The following is a 25,469-nucleotide window of genomic DNA, read 5'->3' on the forward strand; positions in this document are numbered from 1 at the left end:
GCCTGGAACTCATTGCCGGGGGAGGTAGTGGAAGTGGACACGGTAGTGACTTTTAAGGGGCATCTTGACAATTACATGAATAGGATGGTAATAGAGGGATATGGTCCCCGGAAGGGTAGGGGGTTTTAGTTAAGTCCGGCAGCATGGTCGGTGCAGGCTTGGAGGGCCGAAGGGCCTGTTCATGTGCTGTAATTTTCTTTGTTCTTTGTTCTTTGAAACCCACGCAGGCACGGGGAGAATGTGCAGACTGCAGACAGTGACTCAAGAAGGGAATCGGACCCAGGTCCTTGCACTGTGAGGCAGCAGTACTAACCATTGTGCCACTGTGCCACAGCCTCTGCTGATAAAATCAGATCCATTTAAATTGATTTTAATATATCCTTTGCCTATCAACTGTTTTCTCTCTCTCTCCTGATGACACTGACTCCCTGGGATAATGTACTGTGAGTGGCTGTTGCAATCCAGTACTCAAACAGTTAGTTACACTTTTTGGTGGCATTGTCATTTCCAGTAGAGGGTAATGGGGATAGAAACCTGAGGAATTGGTTCTGGAAACTGAGCCCTCCCCAGGTGCAATAACATTGAAATTGTCCCCTTTGCTTTTTTACTTATCTGGCATTCATCGTTATAAAAATGCAATCCTATATCTTTAATACCTTTACTCAACATTCCTGCGATCCCAAATGGTATCCCCATCGGAATTGCGAACATTTCTTACCAATGTTCCTACCTCCCAGAAATATACACAATACCAAAATTTACTGACCAGTAACTCAGACCAGATCCGTCATTTTCAGATCACTCAAGACAAGTTAGGGAATTGGGTCTGCCTTTTGCAGGTGATGTGGACAAATGCGGTATCATTGAAGGTGCAGAAGCAGGTTGTAGGTAAAAAAATAGGGCTTTAGATTATGTTGCTTGAACCATCAAGTACAAAGTAGTACACTTGGGTAAATAAGGCCTTTGTTACTCTGCACTGCACCCAGTTTTGGTTCTCTCACATGGTGAAGGACATTGAGTCTCCAGAAAAGGTGCAGAAGAGGGTGAACTAATGATATCTAACCCTCAAGCTCTAATTATAAGGACAGGCTTCAAGAGTTAGTGGTACTTACTGTGGAGAAATATAGACTAAAGGTGGGAGTGTTGCGCTTAGAAAAACAATGAAGGGGTTCGCTGGAGAGTTTGGATACAAAAACATTTGGCAGAGCTAGGATAGGTGCCAGGAAATATATATTTTTCCAGAAAGTCATCCCCCTCTGGAACAGTTTACCAAAATATGTGCTGGGCAAGGAGTTGTTACAGTTCTTTGAAGAGGAGATTAACTTCCTAAGAGAAGAGCACATTTCAGTTGGATTTAGTTAGCTGTCATCATGACCTTTCGTTCGCCTGGCACCTTGTGTTAGGAAGCAGAAGGTAGAATTTCCCAGTTTTTTCTGAATTGGCAACAAGATTTTTTCAGCATTTTTTTGTCTCTCCCAAGCGGCATAATTAGAGGCTGACAAGCGTGTGAGTTTGCGCCATTGCCAGGTGGAGTTGACTTAATGACTGGGATCATATATTTGGGTTTTTTTTAGTAGGTTTGTCATTCAGATTGGGATGTGATCCCTTGCATTAGCTTGACTTTGAAACCAGATTATTAAGAGGGATACATTTGCTCTTGCAAGTGGGTGAGCACATATAGTCTGCTTTCCATTTTTATCAACAGTGAGTGAATTGGCTTCGGATCAGCTACTCGATTAAGTATGACACAACCTAATCAAGCTTCTCCATGCTGGAGCCAGATCCAAACCATTAAAATTGCTTATAGTCAATAAAACAGATGAAAAACTTGTCTCCACTCCACATTTTTATGGATTCAGATGCAGATGTCTTGTAATGGAAGGTTTTGATATTTTGTGTTTCTTTTATTTGTCTCTTCTTTACTTTCAAAATCATTGTCATATGTTCAAGAGAAAACAAAGAACTTGCATTTCTATAGCACCTTTCACACACCATATCCTAAAATGCTTTATTATACCCAGCCTCGTACTGCCAAGGAATTATCCTCATCAAGCTTCCTGTATCCAAAGGCAGTTTGGGCTCTGGATTGACACTACAGTCCTTGTGGCACAGTAACAACTCCCTGCCTCACGGCTCCAGGGATCCAGGTTCTAGTCCAGCCTTGGGTGACTGTTTATGTGAAGTTTGCACGTTCTGTCTGCGTGGGTTTCCTTTAAGTTCTTCAGTTTCCTCCCACAGCACAAAGATGTGTGGGGTTAGGTTGATTGGCCAAACTGAATTTCCCTCTTAGTGTCCCAAAATGTGTACGTTAGGGGAATTAGCGGGGTAAATATGTGAGGCTATCAGAGACTGGGTTTGGACTCAATAGGCTGAATGGCCTGCTTCCGCACTGTAGGGATTCTATTCTATGATGGCAAAAACAGGTTTAAGATGTCCCTTGGCGCAGGTTTATCTGCATTTACAGCTAAGAGAGCAAATTACATTGAATTTCACGAAGGAAGTCCCCCTTCCTGCTTTGAAAACACCACTGGCAATGCAAAGCTTGTCAAGGAAGATTTTCTTAAGATGCAGTTGCCTGGGAAGTGGTGCACTGTGACATGTGGGCTGCATCACAACTCTGAATGCTGAAACACCGAAGGTCCTGCAGCGGGAAGTGTACCAAAGGAGGTTAGCCCTTTCTGGGGTACATGCATCATATTCTGGCCACAGATTACTCATTATAGATTATAAACATTGATAATTGTTCAAAAGATTCAATGTCATATTGCATTCAGGTGGTGACCATTAACTGGGGATGCACTTATGCTTCTACATATAGAAGTAGACTGAATCTGTGGTTGTTGGGTTTGGAGGTGCAAGTTTGGAATGTAAATCTCTGCAAATAAAAGCTTCTAAATATGTAAAGATTAGTCTGCAGTTCGATCCTTCACCACATGGTTATCTGAATTGTAAGAAGTGATGCACTTCCCAGCAACTGACAAAAAGAATTGCTGGACTTTATTTCATATTTTAAGACTTTTACTGTGACAAACAAAATTAGCATAAATTACTTAACAGGCAACCAGGCAAACGAAAGGAAAGTTACTTCCACATTAACTGATTAACATCACTGAAGTTTCTCTTTCAACTTCATTTACTGTACACTGCCTGAGTGGTAGATGGGTAGTTCCAAGGTACTCCCACTTACTTCTCCCTGCCATGTCAGATCGAATTTACTGATAACCTCCAAAAATGGTTCCACTTAGCTGGAGTATTCCAGCACTAACATTTATCAGCAAGGCCCAGCTCGACGACTCCTTGTTCCTTAAATATCAAAGTTCTGTCACTCCTGTTCCCTTCCTTTTGAACAGAAAACTAACTTTTTCAAGTATTCTGTTTAATTAATCGAAACCTAGAATTCCTACGGTGCAGAAGGAGGCCATTCGGCCCATCCAACAGGAATTGGTCAGAAATTCCACCCTTGACCTCACCCACACGATTCACATCATACTTGTGTTACACACGTTGAACTTTACAAGATGGTTCTGTTTTAAAATGCCTCCTTCAATTTAAGGTGAAATAGAATGCTCTAGATTAGGGGATGGTGGCATACTAATTCTGCCCAGAGACAAGTCCATGTGATTTGGCAGGAATAAGGAAATAAACCCAAACCGAGACCTATTGAAAATCAAGTGACTGTTTTCATGCCCGGGCCCTATCCCCGCAACCTCATGTATATACCCTGCTAATCCCCCTGACAATAAGAGGCAATTTTTCATGGCCAATCCACCAAAACTGCACATCTTTGGATGGTGGGAGGAAACCGAAGCACCTGGAGACACAGGGAGAATGTGCAAACTCCACACAGTCACCGGAGGCTGGAATTGAACCCGGGTCCCTGGAGCTGTGAGGCAGCAGTGCTAACCATTGTGCCGCTCCTCTTAACATAAAAACTGTTCACCTTGCTCTTCATGGAAGTAGCTGTTTCTTCTCCCAAAGCAGCAGTGCCTTTTCTCTATCTCTCTTCATCTACCCGAATAGACGCCAAAGTGTGGCAACTAGGGGATTTTCACAATAACTTCATTGCAGTGGTGATGTAAGCCTACTTGTGACACTAACATGAATTTGCGTTCACAAAACAGATGTGCCCCTCTTTGTCAAGGTGTGAAAACAGTCCCTTGATTTTTAATAGGTCTCGGTTTGGATTTATTTCTCCATACCTACCAGATCACATGGGCCTATCTCTAATCAGAGTTAGTATGCCACCATCTCCCAATCCAGAGCATTCTATTCCACCTTAAATTGAAGGAGGCATTTTAAAACAGAACCGTCTTGTAAAGTTCAACTAGTGCAACACAAGTATGACGTGAATCGTGTGGGTGAGGTCAAGGGTGGAATTTCTGACCCACTCCTGCTGCCAGCAAGGCCCTGGAGACTTAAAGGATTGGGGCCAACAACTTTAGTGGTGCTCAATTCACCAATGGATTGCAAAAGGTCTACGTCAGTGAACTAAACTCTGCAATTATCATGTCTTCCCTCAGGCAAGTAAGTGCCTGCTAGAAAGTTTCTGCTGAGATTGAGGGTAGTTTCTATGGAGAATAACAGGAGAAAAGAAACATGTGCTTGCACTGCACGTTTTGATTTTCTCCCCATCTGTGCACAACTTGCCAGAGATTGATCAGCAAACTCTTCCTCAGCCCCATTATTACTCTGTAACCAGACTCTGCAGGAGTTTTAGATTCAAGTAAGTTGACTGACATGATTATTTCTCATCTGTAAGGAAATATTTTGCATTCACCTGATACCTTCTAGGAAGTTCTAGTTGGTTTTCTTTTACAGCAAATCACGAGAAGTAAATCGACTGTTGTTTAGCCATTATAAATATGTTTATAACCAAGGAATCTGAACACAAAAATCCAGTAAAAGAAAAGGAACATAAAGTTTAAAGTTTATTTATTAGTGTGACAAGTAGGCTTACATCAACACTACAATGAAGTTACTGTGAAAACCCCCAATCGCCACACTCCGGCGCCTGTTCAGGTACACAGAGGGAGAATTTAGCATGGCTGATGCACCTAACCAGCACGTCTTTCGGACTGTGGGAGGAAACCGGAGCACCCGGAGGAAACCCACGCAGACACAGGGAAAACGTGCAGACTCCGCACAGATAGTGAGCATATTTTCTGCTTAACACATTGTATTTCTCATCTAGGGACACCTTTTTATTTTAAAAAAATTAGCTCTGATGGTTAATGCAAGTGTTTTAACTCAGTACAGTGTCCCATGGCAAATGCTATGAATGGCTATGCTTACTCAATTTGCTGTCCAGGAACTGTAAATCTTAGAAGACTGTGAGGTGAAAAATGCTAACATCTTAGTGATGGCGGTGTTACCAAATCGCTGGCCTTAGGGGTGGCACAAAATGCCCACAAACTACAATCTATATTCGGTAGTAAGAAAAGGATTTGTTGAAATTTACTTGGTTGACAAGCTACAGCCTTTGTGCATCAGGTGCCTCCAAAAACAAACCTCTCTAAAACATCCAGTGATACAAACAACCTGGAAAGGAATGCAGAACAGCTGTGTAACAGGTGTGAGGAGCTGGGTCTGATAAATGTCCTGGATGTCTTCACCACCCCCTCCAGGGAACAGCACACAGAGTTATGAGGGCAGTTAAATAATCCAGTTAAATATAAAATTTGAAGTCATTTGTCCGGGACAAAACAGACATTGTTATCTGTCATGAATGATGGCATGCGACCCTCTATTCTTTACAGCTGTACTATTATTTGCAAGGAGGCAAAAAAAAAGAGGCCAGTGTTTATGCTTTTGCTTCATAACTGGACTGTCACAGAACGCCTAATATTTAATCAACATGGCCAGTCCCTTCATTTTAAAGTTAGCCCTTTGCTATTTAATCAGATTCCTCGAGGATGTACTTCAGAAAATATATTTCTTTATGTCTTCGGCTTGCGCAGAATGTTCCAGAAGTCACTTCATACTGTCTGCAAAGAGCAGAGGACAAAAAAATGCAAATTGGACCTTGCCTCCTCAAATGCCAACCATTTGGTTTCAGTCCTGGTAACTTGGGCGAGGGCTTTAATCTAATTACATGCTTTATTTGCAGCAATTTGTTTTTCAATCAATCTTGTTGAACAAGAAGAAAACCCTGCTACTGTGCACTCATTTGCACTCAGTTGTCCACAGATAGAGGTTTATGCCCGAGTTCCAGGCTGCACTGCCCCATCTGCATCTGTTAAATGTAATTTTTCAAATGAGCAGCAAGTAAGGAACCAGGGAAATCTTGGTGCTTTTTTAAAAACTTAATTGTAAACAGAGTGGAGTTAGCATAGGCTTCACTTCCATTTGGATCGGAATTTAGCTTTGTTCGGGGCTAATTCTGTATTACTTGCAATGTTTCTGCTTTTTTCTTTTTTTCCCCTGTTGCCTGGGCAACCGCTTTCACTCAAAACATAAAAGAAAATAAAGCCCTGGCTGAGCTAAGAGAAAAACAATGAAGTTTGTTCATATTCTAGCCCTTAAAAGCTCCAAAAAAAAGGTCATAACAATGCATTGGTTGATGCTATGAGTGAAGTATATTTGGTTTTCTAATGAATTTTTTAAGTCAGAAAAGAAATGAGTCTTTTTGTTTCTTGCGTGTAATTTTGTTTCTGAAATGCTGAAGTTAATTTTAAGTTTCTGGTGAGTCATCTATTTCTTTAATAAAAATTTAGCATTGTTGCAATGTGGTTATGGCCAAACCAGTCTTTTCCAAAAGGAATATTATCTCATGCGTACTGATGAAAACACAGCCATCAGGTTTCTTTCCTAAGTTGTTTAAATTTCATTTCCTGACTTTTAAGCTAGCTCAAGCAAATTGCTGGTTGGCTGATTTTCAACAAAGTGACTGATGCCTCAACAGCTACATTTAGGTCAATTTAACCAACTGAAAGCCAACAATGTGGATGTATTTGTGCATATGTGTGTGTGTGTGTGTGTAGTATGCTGCAGAAACTATCTTGAAAATAGATCACCGCAAGACAGGTCAAGACATTGTGTAAGAAAGTCATATGGAATGACGAGACAGTAGCAAGTTAAAGAGGGACAACGAGTGAAGACCCCGTCGGTAAAGTCGGTGCAAATCGGAGTCAGCGTGACCAGAAGGTCCTAGGATTAATTCTTGATCGGTGCCAAGTTACCTGATCTCAGCTGAGGGTTCCTAGAATCGGCCTTGTCACCATTGGACTAAGGAAGATCAGCTATCATCTTATACCCATTCCTGGCTCGAGGTGCATGTGCATAGATGACAGGATTGGGCTTCGATGTGTCCCCCTCACCTGCCAGAATAGTTAAATACAGTGATCAGTGCGTAAGTTCCAGTGCAGGAAATGGCTGTTCGGATGAAGAACTAGAGGGGGATTTTTATGTGAGTAATTATATGCCAATGAGGATTTGAGAGCTGGAAATTCCCTCAGAGTGGTACCTATACTCCTGCCTACTTTTGCCAGAGGTGTATAGAAAACCCATTCTACATGTGAGAGTGACAGAGCAAGGGCTGTTCTGAGTAAATGCATGGATGATTCCTCTTGAGACATAGGACTGAGAAGAGAGGCACATTACATTTTTATTTTGCTAGCCACTTAAATATATATTAGTGGAGGGGCCCTCACAGGAGGCAACATGACTTTAACAGTCTCTGAAGTCTCTGGATCCAGTCCTAACAAAAGGTTTTATTTGGATGTACTCACTTATGTGTACGTTAACTAATATATCAAATGTGTCTTATCACTCCAGCCAAGTAGAGGAAAGGCAGGCAGCAACAAAGTAGGCAGAGGCAACAGGCTCGATATAAATGAAAAGTGCTTTGTGGAACATTTATTTGTTCACCTATCTTGAGAGGACACCAAAAGCATTGCTAACGCCCAATGGGTTCCTCATTTCCTGCCTGACCTTCTGTTGTTTGAGAATGACCTGTAGTCAGAAGCTCCATGGAAAGAAAGCAAAGTTTGACACAAGCCTGAGTTGAGGTGACAATGAGGTATCTATGGGCCTTAATCAGGGGCCAGTGCCACTTTGACAGGAGGGGAATCTGTGGCTTAAAGGAGACCTGGGTGGTGTAAATAGGGGAGGCCTACAGATCTCAAATAAGGCAAAGACTGCCTGCAGACAGCAAAGTATTTACCAGACAGAGCTCTTTGTGTGACTTTTTCTATAGAAATTAAGGCGTTATGAATGCTCTATAAGACCTATTAGACAACACAATTGGCAGCAGCAGATGGATTCCGTAAGGACTCAGCTATTCTGAGCAATGCTGTTTTTACCATGTCTTTTTGTAGCCTAATGTGTGTGTTTTTACTTCTCCATCCCACAACAGACTGTGACTCATACTGCAAGGCTTCCAAGGGAAAACTGAAAATAAATATGAAAAAATACTGCAAGAAAGATTATGGTGAGTAGAATATTTGCAACAGTTATATTTACGTGGGATCATAATTCTCTTTCTGTGATCATTTCTGGGGAATCCAGCAGCAGATTTGTCTATTGTCTTTTCGATGCGTCATCTAATTTGGGAATTGAGTTATTGAAAAGGAATAAAATTAATTATTTCTGTTATGTATATGTCAGATCCATTGAAAATACATTTATCCCTGCAGCTAAGAGCTTTAAGTATTCTCTCACCAATGCACAGACATGTTTATAAAAATAGTCAAGAAAAGGAGGGAACATAGCAAGCAGTAAGAACAATTTGGTGGAGTAGAGTAAATATTAATAAATGCTTCAAAGCCAGGATTGGAATGCAGACCACTGCTTCTTCCATTCAGAATCCTAGATATTATATAAGAAATAAGTTACTGTCTATGCTCATTTAAGAGTTTGTGAATTAGTTCCTCTGTCTAATGATCTGCTTAAATTTCCAAGTCTTCAAAGAATTCCTAGTTCAGGGAATTATTATTTCACCATTTGGGTTAAACACATTACCATTCACAAGATAATAACAGAGGAGCATAATCCATTATATCAGAGATCAACATTAAATCATTCCCTAGAATATTCCAGCGTTTTCACCTCCATTACTTGTCCTGGATGTCTGTGCCATTTGTAGATCGCTTTCTCTGGTGAAGATTTTCCGAGTGTGCATCTTAAATTTATCTTTGACTAGTCTGAACCTGCATCTGCTCCCGCAGTTCAGTTTGAAATATGTTATCGACCTTGCCTGTTCGTAATTAAGATTAATCCTGTTTCTCTCACCTGATGTCCATGTGTGTACCCTTCTGTAATATAAATCACAGGCCTTGAGTGGCAACCTCAGCAAGAATGCCAAGGTCAATGATAATATACCAACTGCTGTTTAGCTGAAATCCATGTCTTGTAATTGATAATTGATCGGTAATTGATACTGCCTTTCTGTCTATGCATAATTCAGTTTGTTATCCTTTTAAGCCTACAGCCTATTAAGTGTACATCTTTTAATTATATAGTTTTAAAGGTATATCAATGTCACATTGATGTCCTCAGATGTATATTCCTATTTAAGCTTTTTTTTGAAAAGGCTACATGTTTCTCTAATTATTTTCTCAAGCCTGCCTGTTATCTCAAAAGCATTTACACTTTTGTCATCTATTCCTTACCGCACCATTCTTTATGTTAACTTGTTGCCACATTATTTCTCGGCTGCATGTATGGTAACCTAAACTTCAACCTGTTGTCAATATCCTTAATCTGAATGTCATGCAAATGTTTCTAACCAACCTTGGTATAGCAACGCAGCAAGCTACAGATGTACTTCTTCTGAGAACACACCATGGGCTGGTGCGTTGGAGGTGGTGGGAAATGAGTTAGCAAGTTAATCGGAATGTTCTGAATTGCTTCACATCTCTTTAGGCTGTTCCCAGTTAAGCTGTTGAGTGGTGTGTTCTCCTACATGGAAAAACTGATTACGCTATCCATGCCATCCCAATTCTGCATGCCTTCTCCCACCACAGCATGCTGCAGCCAAAGAATTTGGATTCGGTCACACTATTGGCCCGAACAATATGGCCCCAGGCAAGCATTTACAGATCGATAGGGTGGGAAACGTTACAGAAAGATACTAAGAAGTTCTATGAAATGTGCCCTTCTTCCACTTATAAATATGTGACCATTAACGTTTGCAGAAATCATTAGTCAATAAATCCTTGGAGAAAAAAAAAAATCTGAATGCGTTTCCCCTTTATCACATAACTCATTTCTTGCATATTTGACATCTTGCATTTAAGCTTTCTCTGATAACACTTTGGGATCATTTAGAGTGTTAGTGCTGTGCTGACAGATAAGCAGCCAACAGAACAAAATCATCCACTCTTATCAGTCACAGTTGTCATGCATGACAGAAAAAAATTATACTGTTGGTTCCAGCGTGAAATTTAATCAGCAGATGCAGGATTATTGATGGATGGTTACTAAGAAAATTAAAACAGATTTTTGAAATTATGATTATGATTATGTCAACAGGCAACTAATGAGCCAGTTTCTCTTTCTGAAAGCTGACACAGACAAGACTGATTATGTCATTTGAAAATAAAAACTTTGTTCAGCAGGACACAGAGTTTCTGAAAAACACAACTTAAAGATAATTATGGCGCTTTTACGTGTGTCTGGCCGTTTAAAATAGCGGGTTAAATAGAAAAAGAAGAGAGGAATCTGACGGATCCCATGAGTACCTGATTTAACACCACACGAGACTCCCTGTGATGTTAAACCCAAGTGCTGTCAGACTGCCTCCATTAAGGGGAGTCTCACATGACTTGTATCTGGAACTGGGGTAGGATTCAGCTCTGGAGTAAGTGGCAAATTTTGCATCATGATAGTTACCATATAAAGGTACACTTAAGTTTAAAGTTTCACATTTATTTATTAGTGTCACAAGTAGGCTTATATTAACACTGCAATGAAGCTACTGTAAAAAAAACCCATAATTGCCACACTCCAGTGCCTTTTCGGGTACACTGAGGGAGAATTCAGTATGGCCAATGCACCTAACTAACACATCTTTTGGACTGTGGGAGGAAACTCACGCAGACATGGGGAGAACGTGCAGACTCTGCACAGACAGTGACCCAAGCTGGGAATCGAACTCGGGTCCCCGGTGCTGTGAGGCAGCAATGCTAACCACTGTGCTATCGTACCGCCAATTAAAATACCGGACAAGAACTGTCAGTTTTCAAACGGTCATTGTAAGGATACTTGGTGAAAAACTGTATATATGAATACATAGGGGTGAATTTTACCATTCCGCCCCCCACGGGAATCGGAGCGGATAAGGGGCGGACCATGAAAAGGTCCATTGACCTCGGGCGGGATTTTCCGGTTTCGGGGAGAGCAAGGCCGGAAAATCCCACCCACAGTATCAGTATAATATTAAACAACTCTCCCAAACCCATCAAAGTTGTCCAGTGAGAAATCAGGGCAGGTTAAATCTTTTACGTTCAGTCTTTGGTGTTTAAATCCCAGCTAGGAGAATGATAGGAATTACAATCACTGGCCTTATAGAGTCCCTGCCTTAGGTACTAATCAATACCTGAAATCCTGCTGGCAGTGCACGGCTGTAGGTTTGGGTGAGAGAGGATTGGACATGGTTATGGTGGTACTTCTATTCATAGAGATTGTGAGTGCTCACAATCAAGGCTGACACATGAATGTTTGCCAGTCAGATGAGGTAACAGAGGATATGTAGCACCTTTAAAAACATATCTCCAAAGATGTTGGGATTAGGTTGATTGGCCATGCTAAATTACCCCTTAGTGTCAGGGGCACTCGTAAATATGTGGAGTTAAGGGGGATTGTTGTCAGTGCAGACTGGATGGGCCGAATGGCCTCCTTCTGCGCCATAGTGATTCTATGATATCTGTGGAATCAATTGCCTTCAGGAGAGAAAGACGGGGAGAAAATTGACAAGAGCAACAAATATCTTAAAAGAAAAGCTGTCAACTTGCTTCCTTCCTTTCCTGAGATGGCACTGGTCATTCTCCATTACCTTGTTTAAGTGACTAATATTTATGTTTCAGCTTCAATAGTGAATATAGGCTACATCATAGGAAGCATTGACACCAAATCTTATTCTTTCTTTGCTCAACCTTCTCAGGTGTGTATTTCCAATGGGGGTTTCCAAGATAGTCTTCAGGTCTTGTGCAAGAGATACAGAGGGGATGTGAGGAAGCGTGATAATAATGTGGAACTCACTGCCCCAAGGATGGTGAAAGTGGAGACGATAAATTGTTTCAGAAGGAAACTGAATGGGCACTTGAGGGAAATAAACCTACGGGGCTACAAGGCTAGGGAGGGGGAATGGGACAAATTGGATTGCTCTATAGAGAGCCCGCTTGGATCTGATGGGCCAAATGGTCCCTTTCTGTGCTGCAATGTCTCCATGACTCACAGAACTCTGGCCAATTTACCCCACACTGACCAAGGGACATTGAGGCTAATTGCAGCACATTGACCAAAGCTTCACCTGAAATTAGCAGGAGAAGCGTCAATGAGCACAGATCAAACCTGACACTGGCCTGTCTGGTTCAGCTGTTCACAAATTCAATTCATTGAGACACTGAGGGACCCATAACTTCCAACATTTTTTTTCTGAATGCTTAACGTGCGAAAGGAGTGAAAGTTGTTTTAAAGTACTGAAAGTCCATAATTTGGAGACAGCATTTATCTCATGTTACAGTATTTCTGTCTGTTTAAAGAGTGCAGCAACTGACCAGCTGCAGTTCCCTCTTCAGATGAATGCAGCATTTATGTTGGACTTGGTGAGAAAGTGCATGGTGAAATCTCAATCCCATTCATGTATAATACTGGCAGAAAGTAGTCCTCCCAGCAGCAGTTACTTCGAAACAATACATTTGTAATCATTCAACTTTAGTTGATTCTATTCATTTATAATCCAATAAAATTAAATTCCCGGGTAACAATGATTTGGCTTTAGATGAAAATAAGGTCAAATGAATATTGCAGAAACAGTAACAGATAAAATCTATGAAAGTAAAGCAATTATCAGAGGAATCACTAATGTTAAGCGCAGATCTTGTGGTGCAGTGGTAGTGTCTGTACCTTAGGGTTCAAGTCCTGTACCAGGACCTGTTGGACATAGAAGAAGTGTTTGTGACATGGTTCAATGGGCTGGGAATCCTTCCACTACTTTCCCTACCATTATCTGAAGGAGAAAAAGTGTGTGATGTACATTACAAAAAATCACTTCAAGCATATTTTGATTCAAATTGCATCTAGATTGACTCTGTGCAGCAACAGCACTGAAAAAAAGTTGGTCAGTTTTGTTTTTATCCATCAGTGTTGCAAAGTTTGCAATGTGCGTTCTCAATGCAAAAAAACACATTTCCCAACTCCTGTGCATCTCAAATATAACTTGCACTTTGTCTCATTATTTCCATGGGGGCATTTCCTAAGATTAGTTATCACAAATAAAAAAATGTCTATGTGGTTGGAAACTATAGTTGTTGCTCTTCAGAGAAGCAGTTAAAGACAGGCCGTGCTGAACTGCTCTCTCATATTTGCTTTGCGTTGATAGACATGGGAAGAATTCCTTCATGCGCTATTTGTAACAACTGATAAGTCTGTTTACAAAGAAACTGCTTCCAATTTTTCTACGATTAGTGAACAGAGGAACTCATTCCCCCAAAATATCCTCTTTGAAATGTTGTTTGATTCTGTAATAGTTTATGGGGCCTTGCATCCTTTTACTTACCACAGTTGAAGATTGTTATGCACCATGTGATATTTTCAAAGTGCAATTTTTGATGTAGCTCAGCAGACATCGGATCTAGAATCAGTAAATGATTGCTGTGTGTGACCAAAACTACATCATGGAGATGTATCACTGAAAAACCAAAGTAGACTAAAATGTGCTCAATTTTCTCAAATACTTGAACATTCGCCATATCAGCCTTGTGGTTTGCGAATCAGCTTTAATACTCATGCACAGTTGGAGTGAACACAGAATTTGATCTTGTTATTATGGATTCAAATTGCCACATGAAACACAATGCCACCTTGTCAAGGGCAATTAGGGATGGCCAATAAATGTTGGTCTTACCCACAATGCTCACAACCCGCAAATACATTTTTAAAAATTCTGGTTTAGAAATTTTGAATGGTTTAGATGATCAGAGACCGGACGTACGACTGAAGATGCACATCTGCACCTTGTGGAAGTCCTGATGTGCATACCTATGTGGGAATTGCACAGAAAATGTGAATTCCCCACTCTCCAGCACCCTCTCTAACTCTGAGTTGGCCGAGTCAGAGATTTTGGACAGGTCCATGATAGTTACTCAGGAAACATTGCACAAATTGAAAACTACTCTGACATCTGGGTAACTACACAACTTATTCCCCAATCGCCGCCTACCCCCCTCCCCCGAGCACCCTCGGTCACCAACCTCCTCCTCTGACCTCCCAGCTATCCTCCAACCCAACTGACCACCCTCCTGACCAGACATGACTATCGCCCCCCCCCCAACCTGATGACAACCCTGGCCCGAACCCCCACTCGTACACCTCCCCATTCATTCATTCATTTGCTAACATTCAAAGACTTGACCTTTAAACTTACCATAGGCAGCGAGTGTCATAAAAAGAGAGCATGTCCTGTCTTCCCCTGACTCTGCTCCAAAAGAGTTCCCCAAGGCACACATTTCGTGACAGATGGGACCAGAAGGTCCTAGAAGAAATGCATAGCAGTGTTGAGTAGGAGAAATTTAGTTGTCTTATGAGGAAAGATTGGACAGAGTGGGCTTGTTTCCACTGCAGTTTAGAAGAGTGAGAGTTGACCTGATTGAAGTATATAAGATTCTGGATGATCTTGACAAGGTGGACATGCAAAGGATGTTTCCCCTTGTGGGTGAGTCCATAACAAGGGAGGCATTGTTTTAAAATTAGGGGGCTCCCTTTTGGGACAGAGATGAGAAGATTTTTTTTCTCTTGGAGGGTTGTGCAACTTTGGAACTCAAAGGGGTTGGAGGCGGGGTCATTGAATATTTTTAAGTGGAGGTAGAAGGATTCTTGGTCGGAAAGAGAATCAAAGGTTATCGGGGGGTTGATGGAATCATGGAATTAGAAACACAAACAGATCAGCCATAGAAACATGGAAACATAGAAGATAGGAGCAGGAGGAGGCCATTTGGCCCTTCGAGCCTGCTCCGCCATTCATTCCGATCATGGCTGATCATCCAAATCAATAGCTTAATCCTGCTTTTTCCCCACAACCTTTGATCCCATTCGCCCCAAGTGCTATATCCAGCCACATCTTGAATACATTCAATGTTTTGGCATCAACTACTTCTTGTGTTAATGAATTCCACAGGCTCGCCACTCTTTGGGTGAAGAAATGTCTCCTCACCTCCGTCCTAAATGGTCTATCCTTAATCGTCAGACTGTGACCCCTGGTTCTGGACTCCCCACCATCGGGAATATCCTCCCTGCATTATCCTGTCTAGTCCTAGTCCTATCTAATCTAGCCATGTTCTTATTGAATGGCAAAGCAGGCTCGAGAGGCTGAATGGCTGATTTTTGTCCATTGATACGAGCACATCCATCGTGATCATCATTGCTGCTGCTCAGAAGGTCTGGTCCAATGTTTTGGTTACTGTCTAACGCCATTAAGAATCGGTTGTCATTACAATGTTTTCATATGGAAGCAAGAGGAAATACATTTTTTAGAGGGTAACTCTCTGACCACACCCTCTTTAAATAGTACAATCCCTACGGACACATCAAAAAGAAGAAACATAAGGTGCTGGTGCTTTTTATTGCATTCAAGTTTTTTTTAAATTTTATAACAATTTGTCAGAAGGCAATACTGTAGTTATAACAAGAATTTTTTATTGTTCATAGTGGGGTTTGTTATGGATACAACAGTTAACAAACAATCTAACACACTCGAGAAGAATGACCAATTGGTTTTATCATTTTGCAACCAACAATAATGATGGAGCAGATGGTGTCCATTAACTGATTATTAATGCATGCCAGTAGCAGTCTGTGATCAGGGCCAGTTTGATTGCACAATGGTTATAAATGGCCATCATACAAAGAAACAGTCCGAGATGGCATCCGACAATCACTCCTGCCAACATTCTTTTGGAGGTTTTTAAAGCAACTGCATAAGTTTGAACCGTATGTTCCTGTAAAGTACAGATTTGTAGCAGTTATTAAAGCAGACATTTCAGGAATTCGTATCCTCTAGATGCCTTTAGTCTCCATTAACTATTGAAATTCCTTTGGGATGAAATCGCACAATACTGCAACGTTCGTGCACAGATGCACTTGTTTTAGAAATCCCTTCCTCTGCTTTTCGGTGAAGGCATCACCCGTGGTAGAACACCTCCCTCACAATTGTGGACAAAGCAATTCTGTGTCCAACATGTTAAGCATTTGCACAGAAATTGCACAGTTTAATTTCATCCCCATATTGGTTTGCGAAGAAACGTGAGAGAACATTCAACTACAAGATGGTCAAACTCATTTTGAATCCCTTGTCACATCGCAAATTCAAATCAAATGGAAGAGAAAGGCCCAAAAGCCAGTTGGTTGATGGGTTATCTGTGGGAAAGCCAGTTCAAAGGGCTAACATCTTCAAACCTGTTGCTGCTGTTACTCCAACTCCCCTTGAACGTCCTCACATCAGCAGTTGCATTTCTACGTGTCAAAAAATTGCATGTGGCAAGAGTGCACTGCATGAAGGAATCTAATTGCCCCGTCAAAAAATGTTGCAAATCTACTCTATATGCTTTAAAATATTGAAGTGTTGAAGTCTTTTAGTCATCAAATGGTTAACAGAAATAATGAGGGAAAAGAAACATGCTTTTTATCTTGCTACATTTACCTTCTGGTACTATTAAAATGAAAGCAAATGCAAATGTTAATGCGACAGATATTTGATTGGTGTGTAACATCCTGATATCACCAAACATACAAACGCTTCGGCATAGTAAATCGAGCTGGAATCAACTGAGGCCACTGAACCACACACTGATCTTGCAGTTTACAGAACATAATTTATGACCAGAACTTACACTTGGGAGGTGCAGCGTGGAGCTGTGTTTGAAAATTGGCCCCTTCGGATCCCTTGACGGTTTTGCAAGTTTATCCAGTGAGTAGCTGGACCGTGCCGAGCAGGTTTCATTCCCCAGTTGGACATGCCTTTGCAGTCCAATAGTCTGTGAACAATCATTGAATGAGGAATAGTCACTTGAGTAAAGTAGCGGCGAGTGACGGGTGCCTGTAGAACCATACCCTAGCAAGGAGTCAGTGCCATCAGGACAGGAAATCGCTGGGTGAGGAAACAAGATAGCCCCTTGAGATGATGCACAAACGGTTTATCCAGATTTTACTAAAGTAGAAATTAAATGTTATAACTATTTGCCTAAGTTTTCCAATCAAAAAGCCGAGAGCAGTCCATTCATTTTAATGGGTTATGGTTGGCAATATGATTGGAAAAACAAGGCCATAGTTTTCTTTGCCTCACACCCAAGGGAGAAATGCACATCAATATGGAAGTTCAAATTCAAATAATTCTTTGCTCTTGAGAATCCAGTTGTATGCAATTTCCTTTAAATTGGCAAAGGCATCTCCACTCAAACTTCCATACATAAATAACCATTTCTAAATCATATTCCCATTCTAGTAAAGCAAATTCTGAGGTAAAGTAATCCTAATGGGCCTACCATCAACGAAGCTGGAAAACAATATTTGGTAGCTAATGATACAAAATAATAAAGTATGTGTAAGATGATCATATTGGACTGCTGTGATGCGATCATATTGTGATTCGCTAGGCTCGGAGTCTGTGTACGTAATTCAGTGTTCATGTAATACTGAAAAAGCTACGATAAATCTTAGTTGCAGAGACAGGAATATTATGGGAAATGCAGTCTTGGCACCCCCATCCCCCACATAGATACTGCTGCCTTTGGAACTGTTAAGTGTTAACATATGCACTTGCAAAAGATACAGTGCAGCAGGAAACTTCAAGAGTACTCTGAGGTGAATGGCAATAGAGCAATTGGGCGATTGAAGCAAGACTTTTGGCACAGTTCCAAAATCAAAATGAAAAGCATTCCAAGGTTGAGACAAATGCTCTTCAATTTTAGATTCTGCATAATACTGCCCTCCCCAAAGTATATTTATATATATTTTGGTGGGGAAACAAGTTTTGAAATTGTGATAAAATTTGTGCAATAGCGGCTCAAACTGATGATTAGAAATCAGTTTTGCTCTTCGATCTACTCTTGCTATTCAATCTGTCTTCAGGTAACCAATTCTTCTCAGTTTTTATTCAGGAATGTGGGGAGGATAAAGAAAACTGACGTACAGTTTTCAGTGGATCCTTGCTAGCTTCAACCTGCTGGCCAGGGGTGAGACATGACAATGACTGGTTTCACTTCTGTTCACTGTCTCCCCCCAGGGAGAAATATTAAATCTAACACTAGAATCATAGAAACAAGCATTCTTATTTTGGCTGCTGTGGGTTTATATGGATGCTGATCTCACTGGCAGCTCAAGGGAACTATAAACATTTACATTTGACTGAAAATTAAAGTACACCATTATTAGATGCAAGAGCATTTTTGTGCTAAAGAAATCATTCAGATGCAGAAATGAACCAAGAGCTGCTGAAGGGATATTCTAGAGAACAGTTGTTAGAGGTAGTGCCCAGGTTCGATTCCAACCTTGGGTGACTGTCTGTGTTGAGTTTGCACATTTTCCTTGTATCTGCGTTGGTTTCCTCTGGGTGCTCCGGTTCCTTCCCACAGTCTAAAGATGTGTCAATTAGGTGGATTGGCCACGGTAAATGCACAGGGTTACGGGGATAGGGTGGGGCTGTGAGCCTGGATAAGATGATCAGTGTCAGTGCAGACCCGATGGTCCGAATGGCCCCTTTCTGCACTGTAGGGATTCTATGGTTCTAAAGTTGAAACCAAAGAGTTAACAGGATGTAAACTGCACTCTCACATGGATACTATATTAATCAGATGACAATAATGTCATTTTACTTTGTGAGGCTGTGTGATCAACAAAGTAAACGCTTTCCATTTTAGGAGCCCAGGATCAGCATCAAACATCCTGAGATCAGGTGTAGTATTTAGATGCTGTATAAGCTGCCATCTGCCTTATTTCGACAGTGGTGTAGCTCAATTGTAATCTTAGATGAGCATTTCCCACCAATCCAGACTGATAAGTTTTCTATGACCACTACCAACCGTCTTTTGACACTTCACGTGAGATTTCTAATTTGGAATCGAATGTGGGCAGTTTACTCTATCAGCTGAGAAATAGGCTGTGAGATTGTCTAAATTCACTTCACTTACAGCCCAGACACTGAAGAGACTTTTATCCTGTTAGTCTGGACCTAATTAAAACCAGGATTGCACGGTGGCACAGTGGTTAGTGCTGCTGCCTCACAGCTCCAGGGACCTGGGTTTGATTCCTGGCTTGGGTCACTGTCTGTGTGGAGTCTGCACGTTCTCCCTGTGTCTGTGTGCATTCCCTTCGGGTGCTCCGGTTTCCTCCCACAGTCCAAAAGACGTGCTGGTTAGGGGCATTGGCCATGCTAAATTCTCCCTTAGTGTACCCGAACAGGCGCTGGAGTGTGGTGACTAGGGGATTTTCCACAGTAACTTCATTGCAGTGTTAATGAATCTACTTGTGACATGAAAAAATAAACTTCAAACAGGTTCTCCTATCTATGTCAAATAGTCTCCAAATTCGCAATATTTAATTGAGATAATTTGATAAACTTCAGTGATTGAAGATAGTGAAGCTCATATAATCTTGAGGTTACGGCCCAGATCTTCACTGGGTGGGATTTCAAAGAGGGGGTGGGTGGGGTAGGCGCTGGAGTTTAGATTCCCTGAATACTGTGGAGCTGGTTGCCAGGCCTGTTGCCCCATTGGGTGGGGAACACTGCAGAAGAGGTTGCTCCCCGGAACGAGTGGGTATCATACTGCCATGATACAGCTTGCAAATCAGGGGAGGGGGTGGATATAGTGTGCCATGTAGGATTGGGGGGGGTGATTATTATGGGGCTGGAGACGTTGGGAGCAAGGATTGTGAGGAGTGACCACTGGGAATGGATGGGTCCAGCATGAGGCAATTCAATCATGCGGGAGATCAATAATTGCAGGAGAAGCTGGTAATCACTGGGTTGTGACCGATTGTGACAGGGGCTCGATCATGGGGTGGGTGGGGGGGGGGGGGTAAATTTGGTCATCATTGGGGTCTGTGATTGCGGGGAAGGGGTCAGTGATCACTGCAGTGATCCTGAGGGAAGTCCGATCACGGGAAAGGAAGCAGCTTAACTTGAGGAGGGGGATGGAGGAAGCACTCCTGCACCTCTTGGTCCATAGAAAGTTCTGGAACAGCACTTACCTTTTCTGTGCAACAGTCCTCACCTTCCTTTAGCTGCCAGGTTAAACCTGAAAGAGAGAGAAAATCTGAGGCATGTAGCTGCATTAAAATATTTATACGAGCAACTGACCCTTGGCAGCTGATCTGTTGCCAGCTTTTCCATTCTACCTCTGTTAAAATTGCAATTGGGCAGGTTTGATGTGGATTGGATACGGGTTTGAGTTTTTAAAAAAATGTTGCATACTTAGCCTGACCAAAATCCTGTCATTTTTGGGGTTTAAAATTCCCTTCTCCATCAATGCTTAGAAATCAGTAGTGGAACTCCAATAAACTAGTTCAATTCAATGTATGGGTTAAATTATGGTCATTTTTTTTGCATTGGTTGAGCTGTCATTGTGGGTTAACTGTGCTTCACATCCCTGACAGATAATTACATCCATGCAGGAATGGTGATCCAACATTGTTGCTGCAATTTATTAGTCACCAGCTGATTTCTGGCAAAAGCCATGTCCCCAACGATCTTCTGAAACTACAATGGACAGTTTGAATGACTAACCTCGGATTTCATTTTTGACCCACAAGAGTGTTCATTCTCAGTTTTGGCATGCTGTCTGGTGGAGCTCAGATGAAATTCAAAACTTCAAGTATCAATATCAAACCATTTTAGGTTTAGAAATAGCTTAAACTACAGAGATTGGAAATTGTAAAGAATAACATAAAGAATTTATATCAAGATTTTGAGCTAACCAGATAAAGTAAAGTTTATTTATTAGTCACAAGTAGGCTTACATTAACACTGCAATGAAGTTACTGTGAAAATCCCCTAGTCACCACACTCCGGTGCCTGTTCGGGTACACTGAGGGAGAATTTAGCATGGCCAATGCATTCTTCAGACTGTGGGAGGAAATCCATGTGGACACGGGGAGAATGTGCAGACTCTGCACAGACAGTGACCCAAGCCGGAAATCAAACCCGGGTCCCTGGTGCTGTGAGGTTGCAGTGCTAACTCTGTGCCACTGCATTTATTCTGAAATTAGCAGTCACTTGTTTATAGTGAAGGTCAAGAAGTAACTCATATAAGATAGTAAAGCTTTTGCACAAGTTTTCAGTGCTACAAATAATCACATTTCTTTTTTTTAAATAGTATGTTTGTGGTACAAGAAAAACATTGAGTGAAGAACATAAAATAAAGGATGTATGCAGTCATGTGAGGCTGATAACTCTTCAGTGACCGTTACTTAAAATGAGCAAATACTTGCAATTACGGGATAAAATCTCTAGTTTGCAACTAAATTTGCACCGAGTGGCCTTTACACATGTAATTATAAGATATAAAATGAAAATACTTGAAATGGGCCAAGCAAAATTTATTTTCTGGATGTACTTAGAGAAATACTTCTTTCCCATGTGAAAAGTTAAAAGTGTTCCTCGAAATCGTGATAATTATTACAAATTATCCTTGGGATGTGGATGCCTCTAGATAACTATGTACATCTGCAGTAAATAAGACCACAGTCTATAAAACTCACATTTCACAGAGATCAGACTTTGCTGATAATTTTGATTCAATTAAGCGTATCAACTTAAATGGCAACATTGGATGTATTGTGTCGTGTCAAATGATAATCTTGAAATGAACAGCAGCCTACTGCCATCGGACCTCATTATTTCAACACTCGCCCTCGAATCACATGGCCAACTGTATGGACTGAAAAAAATAATGGGAAGTCTTCCAGTCCTTAAAAAATATACGCACATTGATATATTTTCTATACTTGCCACTCACATAGGATGTATGTCTTACTAATCTATTCCATACAAGAGATGGACAAATTATAATTCTGCAATTCAAACTGAATTGCAGTTCAGAAAATGGTGATTGGAGATCTGTAATTTAAGTCACATTATAGAAAGGCAGGATGTCTGTGACAATTCTCAGAGACCTGTGTTACTCTGCTCCATTCTTTACGGATGCGAGTAAATTAGTGGAGTCCCATATGTATAATCTGTTAAAACTTCCCGCAAAGTCTCTCACAAGAGAGGGGGTCGTTGATTGGGCAGGGGCCAAGCCTTGCCGATGATTGGTATCATCACAAGTCACTAAGCATCCAACAGGAATTCAGTGAAAGCTGTGACTCATTTGATTTTCTGCCTCCTCAGGGGGTAATGCTGAAATGTAGACGTGTCACATGGCTGTACAAGGGCTCCCGCTGCTCACTTTTAGCAGCTCCCCTCAATTACAAATTACAGGCAATTTCCTCCAATCAGCTCAGTTAGGTTTTGACTGCCACGGCTTAAACTAATCCACTTTGCCTGTGATCATCAGGAGGGCTTTTTGGATTACAGTGAAAGCCTTTCTGCCAATAAACTGGGTTGATGTCTGTTACAGGAAGTGTCTCTCCCCTGCTGAAAGAGGCAAGTGGACAATCTCGTAGCTGCCTCATAGATTACACACTGTAGAGCAAAATATAAGATTTCCCCAGTTACAGATCTGGGATAGTACAGGTTGGAACTCAGCCCTAATCTTTCACACCTTTCCAACATCACAAGCCTCAATATGTTCCTGTGAAAAGTTAAATGCGTTCCTCTAAATTGTGATAATTGTTACAAATCATCCTTGGGATGTTTGGTGGATGAATACTAATTCTAAAACTTTTAATCCAAATGGGGCTGATTCATTCTGAAATCTTGCTGATCCCTATACCAGCATTACTGGCTCAATCTGTGGTTTTAAGGACAAGTAGTGGTGTCGGTATAGTGATACAGTGTTTCCCGGTACACTTCTGGCTGCAGCTTTATTTATGGAAATTCATAGCATCAAAGGCAACAATTTGGTCCATTCCACCTTTGTCAGCACTCTTAAAGAGCTACCCACTTAGTCCACTTTCACTGTCCTTTTTCCACGTCACAGAACTGTAATTCTTGCTCCTGTTATTGTGTCCATCATTTTAAGACCCCTATCTCAACTCCTTGACCCATAGGGTGGGATTTTCCGGCCAAACTCGCCCCAAAACTGGTTAATCCCACCCGAGGTCAATGGACCTTTCCATGGTCCACCCCTGCCCGCTACGATTCCCGTGGCAGGTAGAATGGGAAAATTCGCCCCATAGTGTTAACATGAAATTCCAGTTCTTTGGTGTGTTTGTGTCTTCCCTTTTCTCTGTTCCTTTTGAGAATCATAGAATCCCTACAGTGCAGAAGAGGCCATTCGGCCCATTGAGCCTGCACCAACTCTCTGACAATGTATCTTACCCAGGCCCTTTTCCCCGCCCTATCCCTGTAACCCCACACATTTCCCATGGCTAATCCCCCTAACCGACACATCTTGGGACACTAAGGGGCAATTCAATATGGCCAAGCCAGCTAACCTGCACAACTTTGGGCTGTGGGAGGAAACCGGAGCACCTGGAGGAAACCCACGCAGACATGGGGAGAACGTGCACACTCCACACAGACAGTCACCCAAGGCCGAAATTGAACCTGGGTCCCTGGCACTGTGAGGCAGCAGTGCTAACCACTGTGCCACTCATCCGTAATATCCTCACTGTTTCTTTAACATTTAATACTGTTTGCCCTGTATTTGGCGGAGATGATCTGTCACACCATTCCAGTCATGAGTGTCTCGGATTGTCTGGTTTTCTCTTGGTCTTTATATATGTATCTATGCATGTATGTATGTATCTATCTATGTATGTATTTATCCATGTATGTATGTATTTATGTATGTATCTATCTATCTGTGATTTTAAAAAAATGATATAGATAGATGTTTATACGTTTCTCCGCATTATTTTTCAGCTTTGAACTTGATTCCCACCCGACATTAATTAGTCGATTCTCTCCACAGATGCTACTTGACTTGCTGCATGTTTTCAACATTTGATGTTTATTTTTAATTTTTTTCACATTGGCAGTTTGCCTTCTGCATTTTTTAAAAAATGGCACAATTCATTAAATAATAAAATTCAGGCAAAATTCCTGGCAAATAATTTGGAAAGAACCTGCTGAGCAGCTGAAAAGAGCGACTCTTTCCCAATCTCTCTTTCGTTGCCATCCTGAAGGGTAGCTGAACTTTCCAAGTTTTCAGCTAATTGATTTTCACTGTTTCCCTGACACCGTGTTTTGGAAACTGTAACCCTCTCTCAGCTCAAACTTCCACAATGTCTCACTAATGTTATTTAATGTGTAGCTGAATTGCACTAAGAAGCTTCCAAATTTCATCTTCAATCTATGTTGCGTTATTTGTGGCATGCTAGGCGTTGTTAGGGGTTCCACAATTGGCCGCGGCATCTCTGGGCTAAGATGGAGCTACGTTCCTGCTCCTACTCATTATCCAATACCTCCTTCGATATGTATACACGTTGATGTGAATGAAGATACCACCATGCTCAACAAACAAGGCTGGCAGTCCAGTGCAGAAATGAGGGAGTGCTACACTGTCAGAGATGCTGGCAGATTAAGGTCCCATCTGCCCTTTTGGGTGAAATAAAAGCTCCCATGGCATTGCTTTGAGGATGAGCAGGAGACTTATCCCTGGTGTTCTAGCCAATAGCTACCCATAAGACCATAAGACATAGGAGCAGAATTAGGCCACTCGGCCCATCAAGTCTGCTCTGCCATTCAATCATGGCTGATATTTTTCTCATCCCCATTTTCCTGCCTTTTCCCCATAATACTTGACCCCCTTATTAATCAAGAACCTATCTATCTCTGTCTTAAAGACACTCAATGACCTGGCCTCCACAGTCTTCTGTGACAAAGAGTTCCATAGATTTACTACTCTCTGGCTGAAGAAATTCCTCCTCCTCTCTGTTTTAAACAATCAGCATCACAAAAAAACATTATCTGGTCATTATCACTTTTTCCAAAATTCCCTAGATTCTACAATGGTCTCAGGGATTGAAAGCTATTCAAAAAAGGAGGACGAGGGAAAATAGAGAATTATCGATCAGTTAGCCTTCAGAAGAATATCGTTGTTAGCGTCAATATAATATTAAGGAAGCCTTAACAATGCGCTTGAAAAATCATAGTATGATCTGACAGAATCCAAATGGTTTTATAAAATGGAAATCATGTTTGACAAATTTAT

The 25,469-nt window shown here is 41.4% G+C and overlaps 1 protein-coding gene across 3 annotated transcripts in view; it reads left to right on the plus strand.

The window, feature by feature from the left end:
• LOC144501622 (netrin-1) overlaps window positions 1-25,469 on the plus strand; it is a 168,016-nt gene that overhangs the window by 127,568 nt on the left and 14,979 nt on the right. For all 3 annotated transcript variants that reach the window (XM_078225514.1, XM_078225515.1, XM_078225516.1), the window contains one exon: window positions 8,354-8,428. In XM_078225514.1, coding sequence (XP_078081640.1) covers window positions 8,354-8,428 — 75 coding nt within the window. The remainder of the gene's footprint in view (window positions 1-8,353; window positions 8,429-25,469) is intronic.

This window comes from Mustelus asterias, chromosome 12 (assembly GCF_964213995.1).
Source record: "Mustelus asterias chromosome 12, sMusAst1.hap1.1, whole genome shotgun sequence".
Lineage (NCBI taxonomy): Eukaryota > Metazoa > Chordata > Chondrichthyes > Carcharhiniformes > Triakidae > Mustelus > Mustelus asterias.